The sequence below is a fragment of the Sceloporus occidentalis genome, unplaced genomic scaffold (assembly GCF_023333645.1).
Source record: "Sceloporus occidentalis isolate IW3139 unplaced genomic scaffold, rSceOcc1.0.p SCAF_65, whole genome shotgun sequence".
Classification (NCBI taxonomy): domain Eukaryota; kingdom Metazoa; phylum Chordata; class Lepidosauria; order Squamata; family Phrynosomatidae; genus Sceloporus; species Sceloporus occidentalis.
In genome coordinates, this window is record NW_028317045.1 from 4,837,710 (window position 1) to 4,865,178 (window position 27,469).

At 39.0% G+C, this 27,469-nt stretch overlaps 1 protein-coding gene across 2 annotated transcripts in view; it reads left to right on the forward strand.

Moving 5' to 3' along the window:
* LOC149286988 (fibrillin-2-like) overlaps positions 1-26,897 on the forward strand; it is a 59,823-nt gene extending 32,926 nt beyond the window's left edge. For both annotated transcript variants that reach the window (XM_089493592.1, XM_089493593.1), the window contains exons 14-63: positions 524-799; positions 1,340-1,393; positions 1,754-1,879; positions 1,983-2,108; positions 2,468-2,587; positions 3,010-3,147; positions 3,236-3,286; positions 3,581-3,706; positions 3,840-4,067; positions 4,312-4,437; positions 5,547-5,675; positions 5,965-6,090; positions 6,220-6,345; positions 6,457-6,579; positions 6,713-6,838; positions 6,970-7,095; positions 7,323-7,445; positions 7,792-7,914; positions 8,033-8,158; positions 8,454-8,576; positions 8,953-9,075; positions 9,175-9,336; positions 9,792-9,860; positions 11,378-11,503; positions 12,040-12,165; positions 12,702-12,851; positions 12,980-13,051; positions 13,141-13,266; positions 13,722-13,847; positions 13,990-14,115; positions 14,243-14,359; positions 14,723-14,851; positions 15,608-15,727; positions 16,140-16,265; positions 16,797-16,949; positions 17,479-17,544; positions 17,658-17,783; positions 18,200-18,319; positions 18,553-18,672; positions 18,833-18,964; positions 19,247-19,372; positions 19,806-20,012; positions 20,243-20,368; positions 21,533-21,655; positions 22,062-22,178; positions 22,285-22,413; positions 23,974-24,093; positions 24,933-25,164; positions 26,188-26,353; positions 26,523-26,897. In XM_089493592.1, the coding sequence (XP_089349718.1) occupies positions 524-799; positions 1,340-1,393; positions 1,754-1,879; positions 1,983-2,108; positions 2,468-2,587; positions 3,010-3,147; positions 3,236-3,286; positions 3,581-3,706; positions 3,840-4,067; positions 4,312-4,437; positions 5,547-5,675; positions 5,965-6,090; positions 6,220-6,345; positions 6,457-6,579; positions 6,713-6,838; positions 6,970-7,095; positions 7,323-7,445; positions 7,792-7,914; positions 8,033-8,158; positions 8,454-8,576; positions 8,953-9,075; positions 9,175-9,336; positions 9,792-9,860; positions 11,378-11,503; positions 12,040-12,165; positions 12,702-12,851; positions 12,980-13,051; positions 13,141-13,266; positions 13,722-13,847; positions 13,990-14,115; positions 14,243-14,359; positions 14,723-14,851; positions 15,608-15,727; positions 16,140-16,265; positions 16,797-16,949; positions 17,479-17,544; positions 17,658-17,783; positions 18,200-18,319; positions 18,553-18,672; positions 18,833-18,964; positions 19,247-19,372; positions 19,806-20,012; positions 20,243-20,368; positions 21,533-21,655; positions 22,062-22,178; positions 22,285-22,413; positions 23,974-24,093; positions 24,933-25,164; positions 26,188-26,353; positions 26,523-26,897 (6,758 nt within the window). The remainder of the gene's footprint in view (positions 1-523; positions 800-1,339; positions 1,394-1,753; positions 1,880-1,982; positions 2,109-2,467; positions 2,588-3,009; positions 3,148-3,235; positions 3,287-3,580; positions 3,707-3,839; positions 4,068-4,311; positions 4,438-5,546; positions 5,676-5,964; positions 6,091-6,219; positions 6,346-6,456; positions 6,580-6,712; positions 6,839-6,969; positions 7,096-7,322; positions 7,446-7,791; positions 7,915-8,032; positions 8,159-8,453; positions 8,577-8,952; positions 9,076-9,174; positions 9,337-9,791; positions 9,861-11,377; positions 11,504-12,039; positions 12,166-12,701; positions 12,852-12,979; positions 13,052-13,140; positions 13,267-13,721; positions 13,848-13,989; positions 14,116-14,242; positions 14,360-14,722; positions 14,852-15,607; positions 15,728-16,139; positions 16,266-16,796; positions 16,950-17,478; positions 17,545-17,657; positions 17,784-18,199; positions 18,320-18,552; positions 18,673-18,832; positions 18,965-19,246; positions 19,373-19,805; positions 20,013-20,242; positions 20,369-21,532; positions 21,656-22,061; positions 22,179-22,284; positions 22,414-23,973; positions 24,094-24,932; positions 25,165-26,187; positions 26,354-26,522) is intronic.
* The last annotated feature ends 572 nt before the right edge of the window (positions 26,898-27,469 follow it).

The window sequence follows — 27,469 nt, forward strand, 5'->3', positions numbered from 1 at the left end:
AATATGATACAATCAAAACAATGTCATCTAAAGAAAGCCCTTCTTGTCCTGAAAAAAACAATATCTAATGTGTGTGGGTTCAGTAAACGGGAAAGAAGAAAATTACAGCTAAACACAAGCAGCGCAGAAATGTTAAAAAGGCCATTGTCACGAAGGGTACAAAAAGTAAAATCAGCCTTTGTCACGAAGGGGTTAATTATGTAAAATAATAATTTATATTATATATATATAATAATATTATCTGCTAATGTTTGTTTGCTTAGCAAGAGAAAAAAATTGTCACCGTATTTAATTATCGGTACTTTCATTCACTATGTGTTTCTAGAACATGCCTGCGATCAGTGTCAAGCATTTCAGAAGTAATTAGAGTTTTATTTATCTTTTAGAGGGCCTGTCTGGCCTTTCCATGCATATCTGTCATCCCAAATTGGACTTGATAACATCAAGCCCTATTAAATTGTTTAGTTTCCACCAAAACTTTCAATCGCTATGTATCTCTCACAGAGCTCTTTTGTATTTTCAGATGTGGATGAATGCCAGACACCAGGAATCTGCATGAATGGGCGATGCATTAACACAGAGGGTTCCTTCCGTTGTGAATGCTTGGGAGGCCTGACCATTGGTATTGATGGCCGAGTCTGTGTGGACACACATATGCGGAGCACCTGCTATGGAGCCATTAAGAAGGGAACATGCGCTCGCTCTTTCCCTGGTGCTGTTACTAAATCCGAGTGTTGCTGTGCTAATCCTGACCATGGATTTGGAGAGCCCTGTCAGCCTTGCCCAGCTAAGAACTCTGGTTAGTAGATTTGAGGGAACTACGTTTTGAGTCCTTTCTGTGACAAAAAACCTTTTGTAGATGATCAGTTTATTCTACCCCTCTGAGTAAATGAAAGAAATACAAGTGTTTATACTCAAATATATTTCTTTGTAGCAAAAAAAGATCTAGGGGCTATTTTAATTGCATTTGTTTATTATTCTTACTGGTATAGAGCCAATGCAAAAATATATACAAAAACATTTGTTTATCATATGATGTTTGATTACACATACACTAAATAATTGAACAATTGTCAGTACACTATGGCGTGTCTGGGCCTTGATGCTTCTTAAAGGGAACATAATGCTAAAGATTTTTTTCCAAAAGGATTGGAATGGGGAATTTGCCCTACATTCTTTAAGCAGTCCTAGCTAACAAATTCCCCTCTTTTTCTTTATGCGGTAACCTTGAGTAACCATCTGTTTTTACCAGCTTGCCTCCTCTTTCTACTATAATAAGCATTTTACAGGATGAGCATGTGTATAATTTCTAAAGTCTCTCTGTTGTCTGTTTATGCAGAGGAATTTCAAGCTCTGTGCAGCAGCGGCATTGGTATCACGGCAGACGGAAGAGGTAAGTGTATTTCATATAGTTCTTAGTATAAAAATAATAAGTTTTACTTTTTTCCCTTATTTCTTTGCATGTCTTTGTGTGCAGTAGTTTCTTCTCATTAGAGATGTTGGACTTGTTAGTCCTTGGGATATCATTGTTAAATAAGTCTTTAGGTCCTCTTCAACTAAGAATGCTCATAAAAGAGCAACTTGAATTGGAAGTAAGAACAGTAAAAAGTTACTTAAAAAGTAAGGTAATGTTTTTGTTTACTAAGAAAATTACTGTAATAGGGTGCCTATTTTTTAGCATTGTTTGAAACATTTTGCAGATTGGTCTCTTTCGTTTTGGCACGTATCAAACTTTGCTCCTTATCCAATCCAGATATCAATGAATGTGCCCTAAACTCGGAGATCTGTCCCAATGGAATCTGTGAAAACTTACGGGGCAGTTACCGCTGCATCTGCAATTTGGGCTATGAATCTGATACCAGTGGCAAAAATTGCGTGGGTGAGTACTACAATGGAAATGTTCGGGCAATGCAATGAGTTCAGGATTCACTGTTATTGATGTGAACGGGGATAGACGGTCACGTCTCTGCTCCCTTTCGCAGATGTCGATGAGTGTGCAGTGAACCGCCTTCTCTGTGATAATGGCTTGTGTCGTAACACACCTGGCAGCTACACTTGCACATGCCCCAAAGGTTACATCTTCAAGCCTGAGTCAGAGACCTGTGAAGGTAAATTGCAACTCCCCATGCCTTCTTCTGTCCTTTTAGTCAATACGTTTTCATATAATAGTCCACCATACTGATTTTTAGAATGTTTCATTCAATTTAGATTATTTTAACTAAAACAATCATTTATTTTAAAATGGTTTATAGTCCATTAAGTTATCTGTATGCCTTAAAATAAATTGTGACTTTTGGAAATTTTAGTATAGGCTACTATCCCGATAATGACAGATTACAATGGATTGCTTCATATGTGACACGAACAGGATGGGGGAAGTGTATGTATGTTGTTCCAGGAACAAAGCGTTTTCGATGATGAGAGATAGTTTTCCTGTTTGATAACATGTTCTTTTTCATATTCACAGATATCAACGAGTGTGCGTCTAACCCCTGTGTAAATGGTGTGTGCAGAAATAATGCGGGCTCTTTTGTCTGCGAGTGCTCATTTGGAAGTAAATTAGATCCTACTGGGACTATCTGTGTGGGTAAGTATAAATGTCTGCAGGTAATACACAGTTAAGACTATGCAATAAGGGTCGTCACATAATAACATACCTGCTGGCTTTCACTATACAGCTTCAGGGCTGTTTTGCCCTTATATTAAAAATAATATATACATAAACAGTACAAATTACCAGTATACATTCATTTGTCATAATAAATATAGACATATAACATTTTGTTAATTTCCTTGTTTGTTAAATAATTTGTCTTAAGAAATGTAACCATTCCCATGCTCCCAACCAAATCATTACCTTTTTTATTGTGTACTCAATTTGCTTGAGTATTGATTTTTTGCAACATCATAGAGTGGTTATTCCACCACAGGATCAACATTATACATGTTAGGTCCAGTTTAAATGCATTGCATTTAATATATTTCTACGTCCTTCTTCACCGTCTCCAGATAGCATGAAGGGAACTTGCTGGCTGAACATACAAGATGGCCGATGTGAGGTGAACATCAATGGAGCCACTCTAAAGTCTGAGTGCTGTGCTACCTTGGGAGCAGCCTGGGGAAGCCCCTGCGAGCGTTGCGAAATTGGTGAGCTACATTAGAAGGTTACTCAATAAATTTAGAACATGTGGCTTAAAAAGTAATGTGCTGACACTATTGTGTCTTTTTTTTTTAGATCCAGCATGCCCTCGAGGTTACTCCAGGAAGAAGGGAGTTGCATGTGAAGGTGAAGTAATTTACTTACATCAGAAACTAATTCATATATAACACATTTATTGTAGCTGATACAGCCTCCATATTGCTACCACTCTTACTACCACTTGAAACATACCCCAATCCATGTCATTCAATCTTTGTTAATAATGTGATTTGTAATTCATCACCAGCTGATCTATTTTTTTTTGCCAACACTAAGATAAGCAACAGATATTACCACTAGCCTTATTTTGTCATGTCACTTAGAATGTTAACCTGATCTATTTAGCTATATCACGCTATAATTTATCATGGTTATTCCCAGATGTGAATGAATGTGAAGTCTTTCCTGGTGTCTGTCCCAATGGGCGCTGTATAAATACTGCTGGCTCCTTCAAATGCGAATGTCCAGAAGGCCTGACTCTGGATGGGTCTGGAAGGAATTGTGTGGGTAAGGAGACAAACTTTTCACGCAATCTAATGTTCAAGAATCAATGTTCAACCTTTATTCAATTTTACACCAATTTTTACATCAATTTTTAACATGGTCAGTTACAAATACATCTCTCTCTCTCCCTATTCAGATGTACGTGTGGAACAGTGCTACATGAAATATGATGAAGATGAATGCACAGCTCCCCTACCTGGCAAATTCAGAATTGATATGTGCTGCTGTTCTGTGGGAGCAGCCTGGGGCATAGACTGTGAGGAGTGCCCAAGACCTGGAAGTGAAGAGTACAAGACCATCTGTCCGAGAGGACCTGGCTTTGCCAACAGAGGAGATATTCTCTCAGGCCGACCATTCTACAAAGGTACTGTCCTCACTTTTTAACTTTTTGAAATAATTCCTAGTTTCTTCAATCATTATTCTCGAAGCACAGTATTAATGTTCTGTGCACATGTTTAGTATCTGCTATATATTCTCTATTTGTCACTTTCTAATGAACTATAATGTTGTAATTTAGCATTAATTGCATTAACCAAGGGTGGGGTCATATTCATAAGCTTCATTTTACTTGAAATAGTCATCGTCTTTGTCTGTTTTCCACTGTACAGATGTCAACGAGTGTAAAGTATTCAACAGCCTCTGCACTCATGGGACATGTCGTAACAGCATTGGTAGCTTCAGGTGTATGTGTGACAGTGGCTTTGCTCTGGATGCCGAAGAAAGGAATTGTACAGGTAGGGATATGTGCCTGTGGATTTTGAAAATCATAGAAGAAACCAAGCAATACATTCTGTTGGCTAAGCACTGTTCTTCAACTTGGGCCAACCTCTCTTTTATTCACGCTTCACATTCCCATCTGCTTCCTCTTATCTTCAATCCATTTTTACATGGGGGAACTGATCACATACATAAAGTGTTTATTTGTGTCTGTGCATTCAAATTTATAGTTTGGAATGCCCCAGGCAATTATTTGTACACATTCTTATTCCAGTTATCTTTTTTTAGTTATCTTAATCTAAATAGTGCATTCTGGGGATATTGTATATATTGTATATGAATGCAAACATTTGTTTCAGCCATACAGAGGTTATAATACTTAAAATACTTAAAGGGAATCAACAAGGTAAAGGAAGAGAGTTTATTGAAAAGGAGAAATACTACCACAACAAGAGGACACAAGCATAAACTAGAGGGGCAAAGGTTTAATGGTAACATCAGAAAATATTACTTTACGGAAAGGGTAGTGGACGCATGGAATAGCCTCCCAGCAGAAGTGGTAGATGTTAATACAGTAAAGTCATTTAAGCAAGCATGGGATAGGCATAAGGCCAAGCTAGATATAGGATAAGGGCAAGTACTAAAGGAAAGTACTCAGAGGTTGGGCAGACTGGATGGGCCAACTGGTTCTTATCTGCCGTCACTTTCTATGTTTCTATAATATTGTTTTTTGTTTTTTTTTACAAAGTTGTTCCTTTCTGAAAACTGAACAACTGTCAACAGAGCAAATACATTTTGTTATTCAGAATCAGGCTTTCATGTAGATTTCTTTTATAATTATATAAAGTAAATAAATTTCATAGGTCCCATGGCATGTTTTATTAGTCACAAAAAGAATTTTAAGTGTGTTGCTTTTTGTGATTATTAAACCGTTGTATGCAAAGTTACAAAATCAATTTTCGGAATTAAAAAATCAAATTTGACATCACAAATACTGTATATATCGTAATATACAGCAACTTACTTGACTATCTTTTTTACTATAGTGTTTTTTTAACTTCCAAAAGAGCCAACACAGACTCAAGGGGATGCAATCACTGACATTGTCTTTCTTTCTGCCCTTCAGATATAGACGAGTGCAGAATTTCCCCCGACCTTTGTGGACATGGAACTTGTGTCAACACTCCTGGGAGCTTTGAGTGTGAATGCTTCAGCGGTTATGAAAGTGGTTTCATGATGATGAAGAACTGCATGGGTGATTATATGATAGAAAATATGTGCATGAAAATGTTAGCATGGGTTCTGCTAGATTCCATTAGTCAATTTCAAATGTTCTTTTCACTGAGAATATAATTGAGAATGTAATTCTTTTTGATTACCTACTGGAAGAATATTACAAATGGATGATTATTATTTACTGTGTTTTTGCTTCTTTTGTGAGAGATTTGCATAACTGAGACTATTAGAAGATTACTGACTCCAAACCGGACGGGAATATTTGGTCGCGAGACCAGAAAACAAACATAATTTCTCCTAAATTTCAGATATTGATGAATGTGAGAGAGACCCACTGCTCTGTAGAGGAGGAACCTGCATTAACACAGATGGCAGTTTCGAATGTATCTGTCCACCTGGCCATGAGCTGACTTCTGATGGCACCGCTTGCATTGGTAAGACAGGGGAATTCCCAGTGTGAAGAAATATTCCAGTTAAAATACAGACTTGCTGATTGTAGAAATCTATGGTAAACCATCAGTGTCTACATACACAAGTTAATTACATAATATTTTTCCCCATAGACATAAATGAATGCTCCTTGAGTGACAACTTGTGCCGAAATGGCCATTGCGTGAACATGATTGGAACCTATCAATGTTCTTGTGACTCTGGATTCCAGTCGACTCCGGATCGTCAAGGCTGTGTGGGTCAGTAGTTTTCCACTGGCGTTTTTGGTAATTTGTCAGTAACTGCTTATGTCAAACATGTGAGCTCTGTGGGAGATTTGATATAACTGGTTCTTTGTTTTTTTGTTTCAGATATTGATGAGTGCACCATTATGAATGGAGGCTGTGATACCCACTGTACCAATTCAGAAGGCAGCTACGAATGTAGCTGCAGTGAGGGTTATGCACTAATGCCAGACAAGAGATCCTGTGCAGGTAGCTAACGATTAGTGTTCATAATATTATGAATGCCCAATATTAGGTTAAACAGTCTAGACACCCTGCATTCATATTTGCATCGACATAGTCGTGTGTGATATTACATTTATATTTTCAATTTCTACTCCAGATATTGATGAATGTGAGGATAATCCAGGTATCTGTGATGGAGGGCAGTGCACAAACATCCCTGGAGAATACCGCTGCCTTTGCTTTGATGGTTTCATGGCCTCACTGGATATGAAGACTTGTATAGGTGAGCGTTGCATTGCCTCATCAAGCTTTGTTGGCCCAGTAAATAATTGTAACTAAATTTAGCATGACGGATGTATTAATGTTCTAAACTAGTCCACATCATTGTAATCCTGAGTTCTTCCTTTGTTACAGATGTTAATGAATGTGACCTGAATCCTAACATCTGCCTTCATGGGGATTGTGAGAACACCAAAGGCTCCTTTATCTGTCATTGCCAGCTGGGTTATTTCGTAAAGAAAGGAACCACCGGCTGCACAGGTAACTTTACTTAGTTTCCAGTGAAAGAGAAGGACCTAATTAATTATTATTTTTCTGTTTCTATGCTCAACATTGCAGAGATAAATGTATGAGTAATAACCATGCAGATCATGAGAACAGGGATTTAAAAAACCTTAAATATGTATTGCTTTAAATAGACATATTAGAACATTAAATGTTTGCACACAAAATGTACTAATTTCCACCCCTCTACACTATTATCACAGATGTTGACGAGTGTGAAATAGGAGCGCACAACTGTGACGTACATGCCTCTTGCATTAATGTTCCTGGGAGCTTTAAATGCAAGTGTCGAACTGGCTGGGTTGGAGATGGACTGAAATGCATTGGTAAGATGAAGATGAATAATACTTGGTACTTTATGTAGCTTATTCGTTTTAAGTGTCTAATTTCAGGAATATGGTATAATCACTTTTATTATATACATTTATCCGCCCCCACTTGTAATCAGTGTTTTTTTAAAACTGTACAGAGAACTATGCTTGCAAATTTCAGTATGCGGTGATTGCATTTTTTTCACGTGCAGTTTAACATCCTGATAGCTTCTGTTGCTGTTACGTTCTCTTTCTGTTATGTTAGCATCTGCAAAACATGCAACTTAGAAAAGAAGCTCATGTGTTGAAGCAATATGCATTTTTCCTTAACTGTATCTCCACTTTATCTGCTTTCCTATAGACCTTGATGAATGTTCTACTGAAGAACACAACTGCAATGTGAACGCCAACTGTGTTAACACCCCTGGTTCCTACCGCTGCTCATGCAATGAAGGATTTAACGGAGATGGATTCACATGCTCTGGTAAGATGAAAATCTTAGAGAACCTATAATATGTCCTCCTGATTATAGCTTGCTCCAGCTGTAACCCTTTTGGTCTATATGATCTTCATTAGACTAATGAGATTATCTCCCTCCACAGATGTCGATGAGTGTGCTGATAACGTGAACCTGTGTGATAATGGACATTGCCTAAATGCGCCTGGTGGATATCGCTGTGAGTGTGAGATGGGTTTCACACCTACTGAAGACAGCAAGGCATGTCAAGGTAAGAGTAAAAATGATACAAGTACATAATGAAACATAGACTCTGACAGCAGATAAGAACCAAGGAGCCCATCTAGTCCGCCCATTTTCCTGATCTAAAGACTCAGACCTTAATGAGTCCATGCATCATTACATTTCCTTTATTTTTAGCCTCTACTACTTCTGCTGGAAGGTTGTTTTATTCATCAACTACCCCGTCAGTAAAGCCATTACATCACACCTAAAACTCTAGTTTTAGATTGTTTGTGTGTGCAGATGCTTTTTGACCTTTTAACTAAATCTGCCTTATTTTGCAGACATCGATGAATGCACATTCCAGAATATTTGCGTCTTTGGAAGCTGCCAGAATTTGCCCGGAATGTTCCGCTGTGTTTGCGATGATGGTTACGAGCTGGATAGAAGTGGAGGAAATTGCACTGGTAAGGTTCATTTAGAACAAGAAAAAAACCTGAAGGTATTTCACAGACAGGAATTATAGTTGCATTTCAAACTGTTCCTGTATAAGAACTAGTAGGATATCCACAGGTTTGTGCTTTGGCCCTGTGCAAGAAGTTAATAGTAAACTGAGAGACCTACATGTAGTTGAATAGCATGACAAATGGGATGTGGGGAGCATCAGGAGAAGGTCACTGGTGTGGTAGTTGTCCAGAAGATAAGGGATGGGGCCTTGTTTTATAAGTAAGTTACAAATGAGAATGAGTGTGTTTAGTTCTCCATCCATGATCTGTCAGTCTCTACACAATCCTTTCAAACCTTTTAGTGTGGCAAAGTTTCACCTGTGGTTCTCATTTTCAGATGTAAATGAATGTGCGGATCCGGTAAACTGTATCAATGGCCTGTGCGTTAATACCCCAGGCAGCTACCTGTGCAACTGTCCACAAGACTTTGAGCTGAACCCCACTGGAGTGGGTTGCGTTGGTGAGTGATTTGACTTGAAGAAAACACAAAAAATTTGATTTATAGGGACAATGTCATATGCCTATTGTCAAGTCTAATACCCAAACTTTTGTCGCACAGACACCCGTGTTGGTAACTGCTTTTTGGAAACACAACCACGGGGTGATGGTGGCATCTCCTGCAGTGCTGAGATTGGAGTAGGTGTCACAAGGGCATCCTGTTGTTGCTCTCTGGGCCGTGCTTGGGGCAACCCCTGTGAATTTTGCCCTCCTGCCAACTCTAGTAAGTGACAAGAAACTTAAGTGAGACAACATTATGGGCTTGAACCTTAATCAATGTTAATGGTGTGGCTGGGGCATAACCCAGACCTTTTATGTGACTTTGTGCCCTATTGATAGCAATTAATGTATTTATTTACACAATTTAATTTATTAACCAATTTACTGCTGTATTTATACTGTATAGTACCGGCCACTAAATGAAGGTGTATTACTGTTATGTTGTAAAAAATGCTACAGAATCAAAGAAGTCATTATTTATATATATATATATATATTTTTTTTTTATATTGTAATGCCTTTTTATGTGAAAGTTGGAATACTGGTCCCTTCAACTGAAGGTGATATACGTTGGAGTGACACAACTACAAGGCATTGACTGTGATCAAAGGACGTTGTGGTTTTCATCAGAGGGTCATTTATAGGGCTAATAGTGTCTCTCCATTTTATATTCTGCAGCTGAATATAAGACCCTATGTCCAGGAGGAGAAGGATTCAGACCAAACCCCATCACTGTTATCCTGGAAGGTATGCACTTCATTACCGCCTTCATGTAAAGCATCTGAATTTTGTTTTTGAAACCTTTTGGTGTATTGTTGTTTTTATTGTGAGAAATAAAAAAGAAGTAAGAACGTCAAGAATAAATGAAAATAAGAACTATGTACATGACCGCTTAGGCCCAGATGCTCCAGAAGAACCAATCCAACATATTCACCCACCCACCCTAAATAAAGACATGAATCATTGTTGTGGATAAGGGCATTGGCCACAGCTTTATTAACAATCCCCCATAATAACATAAAAATCAAAACTCTATAACAACCCGCCAGCTGCTAGGCATAAGCCCAGCAGGCAGTTCCAAAAACACATGATACCAAGAGTTCTGGCCTAGCGGGTTCCATCAGCAGCCCTCTGGACCTGCCTAACAAGTTATCTTGTCTTCCCCGTGACCTGGACCAGCAGTGATATTCCCCTTTCCTTAAAGCCCCCCCCCCTGGATTATAACGGTATCTTGTACTGCAATCTGCCTCGATATTGAACGGAAGACTCATTGTGTGTTCATATGTGTATGTCTTTTTATATTCCTTTTTTTATTGATTGCCAAACTGTGAAATGTTTGTTGCGTGCTTCAAAATGGGTCTGTGTTTGTCTCTTTATGTATCTGCGCATCTGTGTTTATATAGTTGGGTATAGCTTCTCATTAAAATCAATGGAATGTTCTCATCCAAAAAAACAGAAAATAACAACAGTTATTGGAAGCAATTTAGCTCATTACAAATTCAAGTTTAATTGACTAATACACGGGCGTTAATTTTAGAAAATACGTTTCTAAGAAGGTCTTCAGGCTTGGCGAGCATATCAATGTGGGCTAAAACAAAGTTTGAGAAGAGTTGTGTTATCAGTTATCACCAGAGCACACCACAGTTGGACCATTCTCTACCATTGCTGTAGAAGGCACTTTTTATACATAACCTCAATATGGTATAAGTTTGTTGCTGTTTTTATGGTCACCATATGATCACAAATTTGTCCAAATAATCATTTGAAAGAGCATCAAGTTTCTTGGTAATAAATGTGTTATTTGGTTGTAAGGAGAAAATAATTGACAACAGTTGTTTTCCATTTGTTTTCCATAGTATGTTTGCCAGACAGATGAATCAGACCATTGTGTTTTTGAGCTCAAACTCATTAGTGTTCATGTTGCCAAATTGTTTTATTTAAATTATTTACGTAACCATAATATATAACAGCAACAGTCTGGGTTGTCTACATCATTGGCTTGTCCTTCCAATAGAATTAATGGGGATCAAATTCATTCTGTAGTGCTTGGGATATGCTTAGGGCAATGTAAGTATTCATGTTTAGTTTATACTAGATGGGCCAATTTTTTTCCTATGTGACGCCAACATGTACCTGAACGCAATCTGTATTGAGTACTATACAAATAACAGTGCTGTGCATCTAAATTTGTCTTCATCAGTCTCATGAACTGTACTCTAAATAACGCCTGATTACCCCTTAATTGTGTTTCCACTTAATTCCAGATATTGATGAATGCCAGGAACTCCCAGGCCTGTGCCAAGGTGGAAACTGTGTTAATACATTTGGGAGCTTCCAGTGCGAGTGCCCAGTAGGCTATTACCTAAATGAAGAAACCCGCATCTGCGAAGGTAATGAAACTGCGACTGTTTTCTTATAATCCTTATTGTTATCGGTGATTAAAGCTAGCTGTCGAAACTGGAGGATTAAGTGAAAAAAACACCTGGTTCCTATTTGTCTTATGGCTTTGTGAAAATAACAGTTTGCAGCTATTTCTTTAGAACAGCCCAGTGTATCTCCGTTGGCGTCTTCGTAGGCTTGGATGTCTATACTTCTCACCTTTAGCAGATAACATTAGGCCTTATAATCTGCTGTGCCCACATGTTGGCTGGATATGTATTATCGCACCTAGCCAGCTGCCTTGTGGTTTTGTTTTGGGGGGGTTTGGAAAAATGTTAGTGTAGCTGGCAATGTAAAATAAATATTAAAGTAATCTGGGATTAGAGAGATTTTTTTTCCACTCCTTCATGAAACAGGGGACAATACTTATTTTAGCTAGCCTTGCCCTGTACTGTGTGGAAATTGATACACTTTTACCAGTGCAATTTAGGAATAAAAACAGCTGATCCTCTGTTATTAATTGAAAGTTGCTTTGTCTGGTTTTCAGATATTGATGAATGTTCCACACACATTGGCATCTGTGGCCCTGGAACTTGCTACAATACCCTTGGGAACTACACCTGCGTTTGCCCACCAGAATATATGCAAGTTAATGGAGGGAACAACTGTATGGGTATGTGTCTCATATCTAGTCACCGTACGTCTCCTATCTACCTGTTAATTGTATAGCCATTATGCTTACAGCTCACTCAACGCCATTTATTCTGAATTTTCCAAAACGACCTTGTTCCTTCTTTGCATTCATCAATTTTACATGCACCAATATTTCTATAGCCCAACAGTTACCTCCTTCACATACATCCCTAGACCACATTGGTTTTATGTGGCTTTTTCAGTGTGCTAGTCTTTCCAAGTCACAAGTCCTGTGATATTTCCTTCATGCAACCAGTAATCTAATACAATTTTTCTTAAAACCTCCTGAAAGTCTAATTACCATAGCCCCTGATGGTTCCAAAATTAGATTGTGTTAAAACAATATCTTAATTACATTGAAAATAGACCAAGTCAGAATCACTTGGTGATCTGGCTCTTTTAATTGTGTTCAAAAGGTGTGTGCATTCACAGTGCTTTGTTAAATATATGGTTTTGGCAAAACTGTGATTGGTTCCACTACCAATTTATAAACCCTTCATGGACCTTGTCTTACAGATATGAGGAAGAGCGTCTGTTACCGCAACTACAATGACACATGTGAGAATGAGCTTTCTGCTAATATGACCAAAAAGATGTGTTGCTGCTCATACAACATTGGCAAAGCCTGGAATAAGCCGTGCGAACCATGCCCTGTGCCTGCTAGCCGTAAGTAATCCTGTCTTACTCAAACCTTTTTTTGTTCTTTGTTTTTTTTTTTTATGTGTCATACCAAAACTGCTTCTTGGCGTTTTCGTCCTTCCTTTGGTTATTAATTAAAATGAACCTTCTTTCAGCTGAATACCAAGTCCTTTGTGGTAACCAGGCCCCCGGCTTCATTATCGACATTCGTACAGGCAAACCAACGGGTAAAGTATTTTTTCGGAGGTGGGTTGAGATGTCTTTAGTAATTAAAATTTGATTAGTTCAATTTTCTTATTTGTTTCCCACCTCACAGACATTGATGAATGCAGTGAAATCCCAGCCATTTGCACCAATGGAGTCTGCATCAACCAGATTGGAAGTTTCCGTTGCGAGTGTCCAATGGGATTCAGCTACAATAACATCCTCCTCATCTGCGAAGGTTTGCTACTCAATTTTATTGCAATACAACTATTTCATTCAAAAGCAGAGATCTGTTTGTATGCAGCTATCAGCAGTGGGGGCTCATTTCCAGAACATCTTGGTTTTCCACAATCTGACGTGAATGTGAAGTTAGCCATGAATGCATTCTTCTTACGGAAATCTAGAGTTAAGATGCAGTGTTGCCTGAAAACACAGCGCTGTTCAACTAAAGGCATATATTGCTTTGTATCAAAGGGGATTATGTTGGTCTTGTAGCCCATTGGAACTTTGCCCGGGTCTGTAAGAGTGTGGGCTGAAGGCCAGTAAGGAAAACATGAAGTTCTGCTAGTGCATGACACCTATTCATGGGCCCTATTAATGCACAATTACTATGTAGATTTCACTCAGTGGTAGATATTTAATGGGTAACGTAGCACCTAAATGTAATTGTTTTTATCATTGCTATTTTGGTAGATATTGATGAGTGCAGCAGTGGAGAAAACCTGTGCCAGATAAATGCTGATTGTATTAATATCCCTGGATCCTACCGCTGCGAGTGTTCCAGTGGCTACAAACTGTCCCCCAGCGGGGCCTGTGTAGGTAAGAAAGAAACACTCTGCTTTACAGTTGTAAAAAAAAGATGAATACTTTGTTGTACCATTTTCTGCTGGAAAAAAATGATTTTATATGAGCACATAATTTAACATAAACCTTGTTTAATGCATCACATTTTTCTGTGCAGGTCGCAATGAGTGCAATGAGATCCCTAATGTCTGCAGCCATGGAACATGTATGGATACAGAGGGCAGCTATATTTGTGTGTGTCATAACGGTTTTAAAGCCAGCGTGGACCAAACCATGTGCATGGGTAAGTGAATATCCAGCATCTAATTAATTGATCCATACTGAGTTTCAGTGTGTGTGGTCACTGTAGAGGTGTTCTGATGCCTTTGGATATTTGCAACAATTCTAAATAACGCAATCCTTTTTATTAGATATTGATGAGTGTGATCGTCAGCCTTGTGGGAATGGGACCTGCAAGAACACTGTTGGTTCCTACAACTGCCTCTGCTTTCCCGGGTTTGAGCTCACTCACAACAATGACTGCATGGGTAAGTCACTGCTGCGCTATTAATGCACAAAACACACATTCAGATCTTGGGATGTCCATTGTGAAAACTCAACTCGTTTTACTACAAAACGTTGGCGTCTTTTTGAGCAGGGCCCTCATCACCTTTTGTCTCTGTAAGTTCCAGTTGTTATGTGATGAACTTCTGTCCAGCTGCAGAAAATGATTGCGCTATAATTCAATAAATAGTAATTATCTTTGGGTTGCAGTTCACAGTTCATCTAGAGGTAATCTGCAATATCATTAAAGTCAGTTGTTACCTCTGCCTTTTTCCTAGTCCTTAGCTGTCATTTTTTTGAGTATGCTCAAAAACAGCACTTTCGTTTTTCTTTTTTTCACCATACAGACATAGATGAATGCTCTTCCCTGGTTGGTCAGGTTTGCCGCAATGGCCAGTGCATCAACAATGTAGGCTCCTTCCAGTGCTTGTGCCATGAAGGCTACGAGATCACTCCTGATGGCAAGAATTGTGTGGGTGAGTATGCAAACCAAACCATTGCAAAATTCATACATTTCTAAAGGCTGGGTTATTCCTTCCTTGCAAAAGCGTGAATGTTACAACATGCACTGTGCCTGTTACACTGGATATATATATATATATATATATATATATATATATATATATATATATATATATATATATATATATATATATATATATATATATATATAAATATATAGAGTGTCTGCCAAGATTCATTTCATTTGGCTTAACCACCCTTCTACCGTTATAAAATACCACTCCGCCACTTGTGCTCAAAGACTGTTCAATATATCCATCAAGCTATGCACAAAGTAAATTAATTAGTTATGAGCATTGCATGTTTTAGTAATTTGCAAAGTTGAAATGTGAATATCCTTGGTAACAAGCAAGGGTGCCACCACAGTTCTTTTTGTGTATGGTTAATTTCCCAAATGTCCCCACTGGCCATTTCTTAGTTTTTTGACCTTTGTGTTTCTTGCACACACTCCTACATTCCTTTCATTTTTGGCAACCTATTTGTTGATAAAGATTATAATGTGTGGTGGTTCCAAGATGAATTCCCTCGGATACCAGCTAAAGCTGATTTTATTGTTTTATACTAAATAACTGGAAGTATAAACCCCACGTGAGAAGAAGAACTAGAAAATGTATACATATTGTTGTTAGCCTATTACCTGCAGATAATTCCTCTTTAACGTGTAGGTGATACATTCATATAAGAAATGATTAAATGTGTCTTTTCTTCAGATATCAATGAATGTGTCAGTCTGCCTGGTACCTGTGCTCCTGGAACCTGCCAAAACCTGGAAGGATCCTTCCGCTGTATCTGCCCACCAGGATATGAGGTCCAGAATGACAACTGCATAGGTAAGTGTCACTGTGCTGGACATCTGCTGTGCCAGGGGAACATTACAAACCATGAACACGAGAGATCCATTGGAAGTATATATGGCATATTTATGTGTGACCTGCTGATGTCCTTAGGTAAAGTAGATTAAGTCTGAGTCTTGTTCTAAGAATAGGGCTCATAATAACATAAAACCATTGAAAATAAAATAAAACCATGCAATAGTTGTTGAGTTCATCTGTGTCTTGTGATATGTGCAAAATTACTCCTTTCAGATTAACAGGAACATATTTACTCAGTTCATAATGTAGCTAGCACTATACACAAAATTATAGAATTAACAAGCCCGTCAGTGACAGGTTATGTGTAAGATATTAGTGAACAGAACGCGGAGAGAACTGTAGGTGATAACATCTGGCTTTGCACCTACAGATATTAATGAATGTGACGAAGAGCCCAACATCTGCCTGTTTGGTACTTGCACAAATACTCCTGGCAGCTTCCAGTGCGTCTGTCCTCCAGGATTTGTCCTGTCCGATAATGGTAGACGCTGTTTTGGTGAGTAAACAAAAGAATTGAACTATCTACTTGGCAACATATGGCATCATCTCTACTTTGATCTCTCTGTCTTCTTCAGACCCAACTGCCAGTCTAGGAGTCTATGTAATTGCCCACCATTGATGCCTAACTTTCTACCATATTCTCCCTGATTAATGTGCCTTTAGCGCATACTTTCTGTACCGGATGCTGGATTACACTTTCCTCTTCATCTTCTTCAGACCCAATTGTCAGTCTAGCAGTCTCTGATTGTCTGCCTTTGTGGCCTTATTTTCTCATTATTTCTCTCCAATCTGTGTGCCTTTAGCTGATACTTTTAGGTTGTCTTTATCTCTTTCTTTTCTTCATCTTTGTACGTCCTTGTATGTACTCCTCCTTTTTAATCATCTATTTTTATGTTTATACCTTTCTTTGCATTAAAACTGACCCCAGTTGTTGCCAGACTGTTTCTTTATTTTCTGGATGGGGTTCTTTTTGTGTACTGTCCCTCTAAACATATTTTACATGACAGCATGGTATTTCTGTCCCCAGACACTCGTCAGAGCTTCTGCTTTACTCAGTTTGACAATGGAAAGTGCTCTGTTCCAAAAGCCTTCAACACCACTAAAGCACTGTGTTGCTGCAGCAAGATGCCAGGAGAAGGCTGGGGAGATCCGTGTGAGCTGTGCCCCACTGAAGGAAGTGGTAAGGATGGGATGGAAGAAGGATGGGAGAAAAGGGTCTGAAATAATAGTTAAGTGTAGCTATTCCACATAGAACCCACATTTAGTTTACTAATGTCCATTGTCACACATTTAAAGGTTTAAATGGTCAAAAATGAGGCATAATGACAATGACCATGTTTAGGATCTAAGGTTGTGGGCTGTCAACTGAAGGACAGTATCATAACTAGGGCCATGTGTCACAAATGTTTTGGGGTAGTGTATTTAATTGAGGGCAGTTGGATTGAATGTCATAACAGTGCTTGCCCTCACTGATAAGGATTGAAGGGTAGAGAAACATGTGCTTTGAGAGGCCCAGATATCAAACTTCCCTTCTGTTAAATCTGCAAAAGAAAGATATATTGAGAGGGGACACTTATGGTTTGTTCCCTGCTACATCTTTCACAATCCTTATAGTTCTGCAGCTCTCATTACTTCATGTGTAGTAGGTACATAATAACTACTTGTCCACCCTGCTTAGGATTTACATGCTATACCTATTTGTTTTCTAGTGGCTTTCCAGGAACTGTGTCCGTACGGCCATGGAGCCATCCCTGGCATAGGAGATACCAGAGAAGGTAAGTGAGCATTTTGTTCGCTATTTTAGTGTTGTTTTTCTTTGCGTATACAGAAATTTGAATTCATGCATTTTTCATAATTATTGTAATCATCTTCACTGGGTTTTCTCTAGATGTAAATGAATGTGCCGGGAATCCTGGAATCTGCGGCAACGGTGTCTGTATTAACACTGATGGCTCTTTCCGTTGTGAATGTCCCTTCGGATACAGTCTGGATTTCACAGCAGTAAACTGTGTTGGTGAGTAAAATCACATAGAAGCAGAAATGTGATGGGAGAAAAGCTTTACTGGAAGAATGACATATTTCAGTTTTAGTGGTGGCAAAGATCACATGGAAAAAAATATGTTGCTTCCACCCAAAAACTATTGAGAGACCACAGGTAATATTCAGGAAACTGCTTCTCTCTGTAGATTCACCAAAAACAAAAAGTTTTAGGCTAAAATGTGTTTTACTTTCGTTTGTTCATAGCTTCTGGTTGTTGCCACCATCAGCACCAGTGTAATAAGAGCAAGGCTTAAGTTTTTTTTTCCTAGGCAGCTAAAAGAAACTGATGACAAAAGTATTGGTTCTTTAAATCAAGATTGCTGCATGGCACAGCATTTAGGCAAACCAGTTTAAATGTGCAGGCTTAAAATATATGTAAAATATTTACAGATACGGATGAATGCTCTATTGGGAACCCATGTGGAAATGGAACCTGCACTAACGTGGTCGGAGGCTTTGAATGTGCCTGCGATGAAGGTTTTGAACCAGGTCCAATGATGACTTGTGAAGGTAAGAGCCTCCGAAATTACCTGCAAACCAGCGTTCAGCTACACTTATAGCAATTCGGTTGACTTCTACAAAATAATTCAGCTGCTGATCTAGATAAAGAGAAAAAGAAGTCCTTCTCAAGCTTTTGCTACTTTTGCCCAGAAAATGGACATTAAAAAAATCCCGAATCGTGAATCTATTGTTTATCCCTGGCTTAACCACTATTTATACAATGTGATGTATTTTTTCCCCAGATATCAATGAGTGCACAAACCCCCTGCTTTGTGCCTTCCGTTGTATAAACACATTTGGCTCGTATGAGTGTACCTGTCCTTCAGGATACACTCTGAGAGAGGACCGCAGGATGTGCAAAGGTAGGAACTTAAGTTCTGGTTAGTTTCTTGTCTGTCATATATTTCCATTTTTGGCTGTTTTTATGCACCCATCAGTGCATCCAAACTATTTCATCACATGGCTATACCTCGTCACTGTTAAAATACTAATGGTATCGTGTGCCACACATTTTTGTTCCAGATTTGGATGAATGTGCTGAAGGTCTACATGACTGTGAATCTCGTGGCATGATGTGTAAGAATCTCATTGGTACTTTCATGTGCATATGCCCACCAGGCATGCAAAGGCGACCAGATGGGGAAGGATGTATGGGTAGGTATCAGTCATCGATGGCCAAACACCGATTTCTTGTAATGCAGACGTGTGCATGTTTTTATCAGTATGTGGGTATCTTTTTGTGTGTCTATATCTTTTTTCTGTTTATGTGTATATACCGTGATAATATATCACAATTAGAATAATGTACAGTATGGAGAGTCATGTAAACATGACTGGCTGCACACCCTTAAGAGGAAATCCTATTAAATAGAAAAAATATGTAAAATTAAGAAATACATTTCTTTTATTGAGTGGCTCCTCCTTTTTTTGTTCCAGATGAAAACGAGTGCCGTACAAAACCAAATATTTGTCCCAATGGCCGCTGTGTCAATAACATTGGAAGTTATAGATGTGAATGCAATGATGGGTTCCAGGTCAGCGCTTCTGGAACAGAGTGTTTGGGTGAGTAAACCCTTCTGGATATCCTAATGCTACACCATGTAAATGTGCAAGAAGCATTTCTTTCATACACAACCCATGAAATGAATCTAAAAGATGTTATTAGTGGCACGCACTAATAAATCGCCCACATGTGTTTGTTAAATGGAATGAATTTTAAGGAATCACAGAAGAGGTATAGCAGATTGTATAGCTGAATGGACAGTGTTCATGTATCATTGTTATTACTTTGCATATTCCAGCTCGCCTTTTGAATGTTGACACCTGCAGTGTTCTTGCTTTAGATGAATTTTACTCCACAATCAACCATACTGCTTGTAGTAGTGGCTGTAACTTAATGTTTATGTTAATGTAGCCATGGGGCTTAGTACAAATTTGTGTTGTGCTGAATGTAATTCCCAACTAGACATAATGTTTCTCCACCCCTCTTCTCCAGACACACGACAGGGCTTTTGTTTCACTGAAGTCCTCCAAACAATGTGCCAGCTGTCCTCCACTAACCGCAACATGGTGACCAAGTCAGAGTGCTGCTGTAACAGTGGACGAGGATGGGGAAATCAGTGTGAACTTTGCCCTCTGCCTGGGACTGGCCCCTACAAGAAGATGTGTCCACACGGGCCTGGTTATACCACAGATGGAAGAGGTAAAATAACCATGTCGCAACACCATTAGCCCACCAAGAGTTTTCATTCACAATACAAATAACTTGGTACTAGAATCTCCCATAAAAATCACCGATGTGTCTTACATGTAGGATATTTTAACAGACACTGTTGGTCTGTGTAGATTAAGCACTGACACTTTTACTCCTGTACAGAACTTTATATATACAATAGAATTGTTTTCCTCAGTCCTTCACTTCTCCCTCCTCAGATATTGATGAGTGCAAAGTTCTGCCTAACCTTTGCAAGAATGGTCAGTGCATAAACACCATTGGTTCATTCCGCTGTCACTGCAAGCTGGGATATACTACAGACATCACTGGGACAACCTGTGTGGGTAAGTGGACAATGGGAGCTGGTACCCTATGGAAATCCAAGTTCTCCATGTGTTTAGACATAGGTAACCTTTTCAGAAAGAAAATACTTAAAATACAAGTGTTTGTTTAAAGCTGCCTGAATGTTCACAAATAACAAATTACCTGTCATATAATCGATATAATAGTAAATCTTTACATTCATACAACCACATGCATTCATTAGGGATATTCCCCTGGACACACACTCATTTTCAGAAGCTTGAAGTCCCTTGGAGATGTTTTTGAAAGAAATGCAAATTCTGTCCATTAAAATAACATTACATCATAAATGCAGTGTAAACATTTAATGCTATAAAAGACTATCATAGTTGGAAATGGCTGACTTTAAAGGAATATCTTCATAGGCGTACAACAGAGGCCTTTTATCAGCAACCATCACTTATGTGTTCCAATGCCATGTTGTTCTTGCTAATCCAAGTTTAAGTAAGGCTAATCGATCATCAGAAAACTCCTTTGCCATTAATTTAACAGCGGGAAAATTCCTTGTTTTCCATGAACTTGTGACCTCAAACATTTGAACAGACGTGTACATACACACCAGACCTCTAGAAATACAGATCAAATCTCTTATCTGCAGAGAGCTGAGGCTTCCGGTTGGGGGGTCCTGACACATTAACGCCGATCCTTGCATTTTCCTTGTGAGCAGAGAGCCATGCAGCTTCCACTCTTGGTTACTTTGCCATGGGAGCTTCTTGCGGGCCCATCCTATAGTCTTCATGTTGGCACATCCTGTCACATGACTTAAAGCAGGAAAACCACTCTGATATCGCAGATCATAAGCCCACAATGGAGTCTTTGTTTCCGCAAATGCCCCTGGTGCAGGAGAGGGGCCCCATGCATCAAGTGATCTTCACCATAACCCAGAAAAACAACCCAGAACTGTATTTTTTCTGTGCAGAGCATACTAATACAGAAATTAAACTGCAGGAAATGGGGGGGGGGCTTGCAACCATGGGCCCTGGAGCAAATGCCCTATTTGGCCCATTGTTAATCTCCCTGTTATCGTTTAGTGAAGGATTAGGCTCATCATTGCAGGTTAAGACAGTACCGCTTGTTTGCGGAATATAATATGCAAACTAACAAACACAGAAGACATAATCATTACCTTTGCTTTTATGATGCAGATCTGGATGAATGTGCCCAGTCTCCCAAGCCGTGTAACTTTATCTGCAAAAACACAGAAGGAAGCTACCAGTGCTCTTGTCCTAGGGGTTACATTCTGCAAGAGGATGGCAAAACTTGCAAAGGTATATATATATATATATATAATGCTTATTTTCTTTCACACTGCTTGTGGGTAACTCAAAATGACAGGCGTTCCAGGCGCTACCTGTGTTCTAAGGACATATGTAGAATAGCTATATGGCATGAATCGATTGAAAGTTTGTAGGAGCAAGTACAGAATCTGCTATGGAGTAATTCATTTGTAGACAAACAGATGCTATAGTATCATTTTGCAGCTGTCCAGTGGGGCTATTGCTGCATTTGAAATATGAAGGACATATAGGGATTTGTGGTTTTAAATGGGCTGAATATTTTGGACCAACAACTGAAGTAGGGGAGTCAGATGAACTGACGAGGATGGTCCAAACAGTTAGTGTGAAGTTTAGGGGGAGCAAATTATTAACTTTATTAATTTGTATTACTCCATAGATTTGGATGAATGCTCAACAAAACAGCACAACTGCCAGTTCTTGTGTGTCAACACAATTGGAAGTTTCAATTGCAAGTGCCCTCCTGGCTTTACCCAGCACCAGTCTTCATGTATTGGTAAGACCACTTTAACTGGCTCTTCTGTCTTTTATTTAAGAAAAAGAAATCATAGACCAGTGAATTGCTTATGAGCATATCTTGTTACCTTGATCTCTGCCTACAGATAACAATGAATGCAATGCCCAGCCCAACCTGTGTGGATCTCGCGGTATGTGTCAAAACAACCCGGGCAGCTTTACTTGTGAGTGTCAGAAAGGTTTCTCCCTGGACAGCGCTGGCAGCAACTGTGAAGGTGAGTGGCTACCAACCAATTAAGATGACACACTGTAGTAGTAGTAGTAGTAGTAGTAATGCATCTGATAATATTTATGCTAAACCTACCAGAAATGTACATTCATTCATGCAATTTTAGTAAAGGAAAATTTCAATTATAATGTTTTTAAGCGCCACGTGCGCCTGTTTAAATATTTTTCTCCGTCTCCAGCCAATATGCACTTGTGTAAATCTGAAATAGTTCCATATTTATGTACCTGTAACAACCCTTGTCACGAACGCACTCTACTCCAAGCGTGCGCGTGACTTGGTTCTGGTGGTAAAAGGGTTAAAATTCACTATCTGTCTACACTAGACCGGAAATAGTGATAAAAATACAAATATCCACCCTTAATACCACCCGCAATTAACTAGAATGATATAACAAATATCAAAATAACGCTGCCACCACCAAGACAATTTAGAAATGGGGTGTCTTGGTACCCCAAGTGAATCAGACTATAAAAACCCACACAGTATTTTTTAACCCAAAAATTATGTGATTTAAAATTACCAATAAAACAGTCTCTTCAGGTAACGCGAGTCTTTACCAGACAAAGGCAGAACTTAATAAAGGAATATTTATTATGAATAAAAAAATCACAGTGCATACACAAAAAGATGATAAACAGATTATTTACACCAAACAGATAAAATAAAAAGGAGAAAATTACAGAAAACCTAACTACTCACTGAACGGTCAAGTAACAGTTTTTCTGTCCGTAGGGCTCCGGCAAGGAAAGATGGCGACTTACTCAAAATTAGATCTTGGCCCCTAGTAAGCACACTGACCAATCTTCTCTCCTTAATTTTATACCCTTTCCCAGTTCATCTCGAGTTTCCAAGCCGGCCCAGAGGTGGTATAAGCAGAGGGAAGGTGTACCATAAGTGACCTCCCCCTTGAGTAGTGGAAACATATCAGTCAAAATAACTTATTTTCATTTTATCGTCCCTCCTGTGCTCGCCACAGCCATAATTCATGCATTTATGAATTTCCTGTAAATTGTGAAGTCCATAGATATGTCACACTTGCTACATATGACTGACCATCATAGACTTCACAATTCCTTCCAAACCGTTTACGTTGCGCTGTCATGTTTGTACTCTTTTTGTAGGCTGCGCTTTCCCCGTTCTAGGTATGCACACAAGGAGGTATGATAATGAATATATGAGTTATTATTGATATGTGTTGGATATGACCTGGATATGAGATGGTTTTCCTGACTGCTAGTGGTCACTTAGCATATCAAAGAATCCAGTATTATGAGGGGGAAACAGGCATAAGGTCGTCTACATTTGAACCTAGACAAAACGGCAGCTCCACTGCAGGACCTAACACCCCGTAGAAGGCCCCGGTTGGAGTCTGAGCTTCAAAGGAGAAATTTATCTCACAAGACCTTTTGGCACCACATGACTGTACAATCAAATTAACCCCTCTCATACTGAAATTGGCCATACCATCTCTACCAGGTAGCAAGTCCATGTATGCACTACACAAGTTGGTGTGACAACCCTGACTTCAGTACTTTTTGTCTCTTAGATGTGGACGAGTGCGAAGGAAACCATCGCTGTCAACATGGCTGCCAGAATGTCCTGGGTGGATTCCGATGTGGTTGTCCACAGGGCTACGTGCAACATTATCAGTGGAACCAGTGTGTGGGTGAGTAGAGACATGTGTCTAAAACTCTTGTAAAGTACAGCATGGTTGTGTCATTTTCGAAAATGACTTTAGCATCAATAATGTTGTATACCTATACTCAAGAAGGGAAAGGGTAAAGAATGCTTATCCAGAGAAACCAAATATATATATATATTTTTGTTCTTTTCATTTTAATCAAATCATTTAAAATTCATGGGGAACTAGAAGGACTGGTCACTATAAGTTTTACTGTTTATATATATATATATATATATATATGTGTTTTGTGTAATCAGTATTTTACATTTTCAGATACTGTATCAGTATGTCACTAAATCACATTCATAAGCAGCTTATTTTCATTAGCCACCTCACTATTACAGATGTTCCCTATCAATTCTCAGGGCAGACATTTGTTAAGCACCACCAACCACTGTAAATCCTATTCCTTGGCTAACACACTAGAAATACACTGCAGCAGCGACATTGTATAGGTTATTTCAGTAAGTGCTGACATGGCCCAAGAAAAGTCTTAGCATGAAAATGTTCACCTGGATCATTCAAAGGTATCAAGAGACAATAAATGTTGTACGGTGGGAACTGCAGTTCCATTGTAAGCCAGCGCCTGCTAGTGTGGCATTAGTTGTTCAAGATCTTAGCATTTGCTAAGTTTTGAGGTTAGTGAATTTACCACTTGGTACAGATGTTAGACATATGTTAATTCTTGCTAGAAATTGTTTATGGTGTGGTCTGTTGTCCCTTTCAGCTTCTAGCTAGACTGACTGCTGGGATCATAAACAGTGAAATCATAGATTTTAAGATCTTGCATTCTCTGATAGTACCTTGTCTTCTCTCGCCAGATGAAAACGAGTGTGCCGGCCAGTCTGCCTGTGGCTCTGCCTCCTGCTACAACACCTTGGGAAGCTTTAAGTGTGTCTGCCCGTCAGGCTTTGATTTTGACCAGTCATTCGGTGGTTGTCAGGATGTAAATGAGTGCTCATCTGGAGGAAACCCATGTAGCTATGGTTGCTCCAACACAGATGGTGGTTATTTGTGTGGCTGCCCTGGAGGATACTTCCGAGCTGGTCAAGGGTGAGTGTCAATGCAACACCTACATGCTACTCTGTGTACTCATGTGCAACATGCGTAGGTGGCTTTATTGTAGGGGCAACAGATATTAGACTATACAACACTATAATATTAGGCAGAGCGTTAATGTTTCACCTGTATTAATGCAGTTCCCAAATGGTTTGAAGTGCTGTAATACATGTTACCAACTTCATTGTTGGTTGTGTGTTAGCTAAAACCTCTATAAAAATTGATTTGGGTGTTCTTATTGACAATATAATGTGCAGTGTGAACAATCTCAGGCAGCTGTTACTAAGGCAAGTAAGACGCTGGCATGTATTAAAAGGGGAAGAGATAGAACCATGATTTGTCCTCTTTATACGTCCATATGTACGACTGCATCTACAATATACAATGCCGTTTTGGGCACAGTACAAAAAAAAAAGACATACTGGCGACAGAAAGAGGTTAGAGGGCTACAAAAATGATTAAAAGAATGAAACATTTCAGCAATGTAGAAAGGCTGACCAAATTGGGATTGTTTTCTCTGGAGAACAGGCATATTTGTGGGGATTTTTTGGGGGGATCTCTTTATAAATAGTACCTTTCAGACAACACGTGTGAGTATTCATCTTAAACATAGAGAAGTTTACTTTACTGTTAGGTTGGAATTTCTTTTGAATTGGAATTCGCCATCTGAAGTTGTTTAGACCAATTCAATCAAAATATAAAAAAAAACATTTGGATGTTTTTCTAGATGTGAAATCCATACAGGGTTATCATGAGTAAAGGTAGATAAGGTAATTTTGATCTAGAGTGAGTCCGACTGCCTTGGCATCAAGAAGGATTTTTTCCACTTTGAGTGGACATTACAGTCTCAGTGGGTTTTTCTTGCCTCCTTCTAGGTCCACTAATATGGGTTATCTATTTGTAATAGGTTTTACAATTCTTTTAACAAGTGGGGTAGTATGGAAATGAAAGGAATATAAAGGAGTTAGATGGATGGTAACTGAGGATGCTGAAATATTGCATAATATGTCTTTTTAGGCATTGTGTATCTGGCCTGGGCTTTGGAAATGGTGGGTACCTCCCAGCTCCAATTGAGGAGGATGAGGAAAACATTCTGTCCCCAGAGAACTGCTATGAATGTAAAATCAATGGGTATCCAAAGAGAGGAAGACAGAGGCGTAGCACCAACTCAACTAGGCATGAGGTAAGATTTAACTCCTTCACCTGTGTGTGTTTAGAAGTGGCACCAATGCTATATAATTTTGTCACACTTAGTCAAAAGTGTGGGAATTGTATGGTTATTCTAAGTTGCATCACTAAAATGTATGTGATTTTGTACAAACATTTGTGACCTTCACTGTTCTTCTTTATAGGATCATTACATCAGTCTGGCTAGTGTGGATATAGATGCTCCACTCACCATGACACTAAACATCTCTGACGTGGGCAACAAGCAGCACATACTGGAGCTAATCCCAGCCCTGGAACCTTTGGAGAACCATGTGCGCTATATCATCTCCCAGAGCAATGAGGATGGACTTTTCCGCATCCACCACAAGGACGGCCTCAGCTATCTTCACCTGGTTCGCAAAAAGGTGACAGCTGGCACTTACAATTTGGAGATTGCTAGTGTGCCTCTGTACCGCAAGAAGGAATTGCAGAAATTAGAGGATGAGAAGGACCTCAACTACCTCAGCGGAGAAATAGGCCAGGCACTTAAGATGAAACTTAAAATCCATCTTTATTAACAGCATAAACAAGCATTCCTCATATGACCTTCACAAGATCTGAACTATAAATTTATAGAGTCTTCTTCTGTCTTGTGTTTAATTAGCAAGCTTTTGTGTCAGAACCTTAGCACTAAAGGCGTATGTTTGATGGGAAATGTGGAATACGAGTCCAACAGGGACCAATGTTCATATATTTTTTTGGGAATTCTTATTCATAGCATCTTTGTTATACAAAAATACAATTTGGATTTGGGGCTTAAAGATAAAGTAGTAAAAAGTACAATGGGTAACGATGCATTGGGCTTCCAAGGCTATACATGAAGAGTGGGTCAGAACCTGTAGTTCTCTTAATATATACTCACTGCAAGCACCTACCACCTTTAAGGAGGAAGCAAGCTTAAGAAGCTATCACAGCCCTTGCCTTAAAAATGACATAGGCCCATTTTAAACCAAAAATCAGTGGCAGATAATGGAACCAAGCTGCAGGAACTGTTTATACGACACGGTTTTAGATATAAGTACACATTTACTGAAAAAGGAGTCTTCTATTGATGTGTACCAACTTAATCTCCGTGCTCCTGTAGGCATCA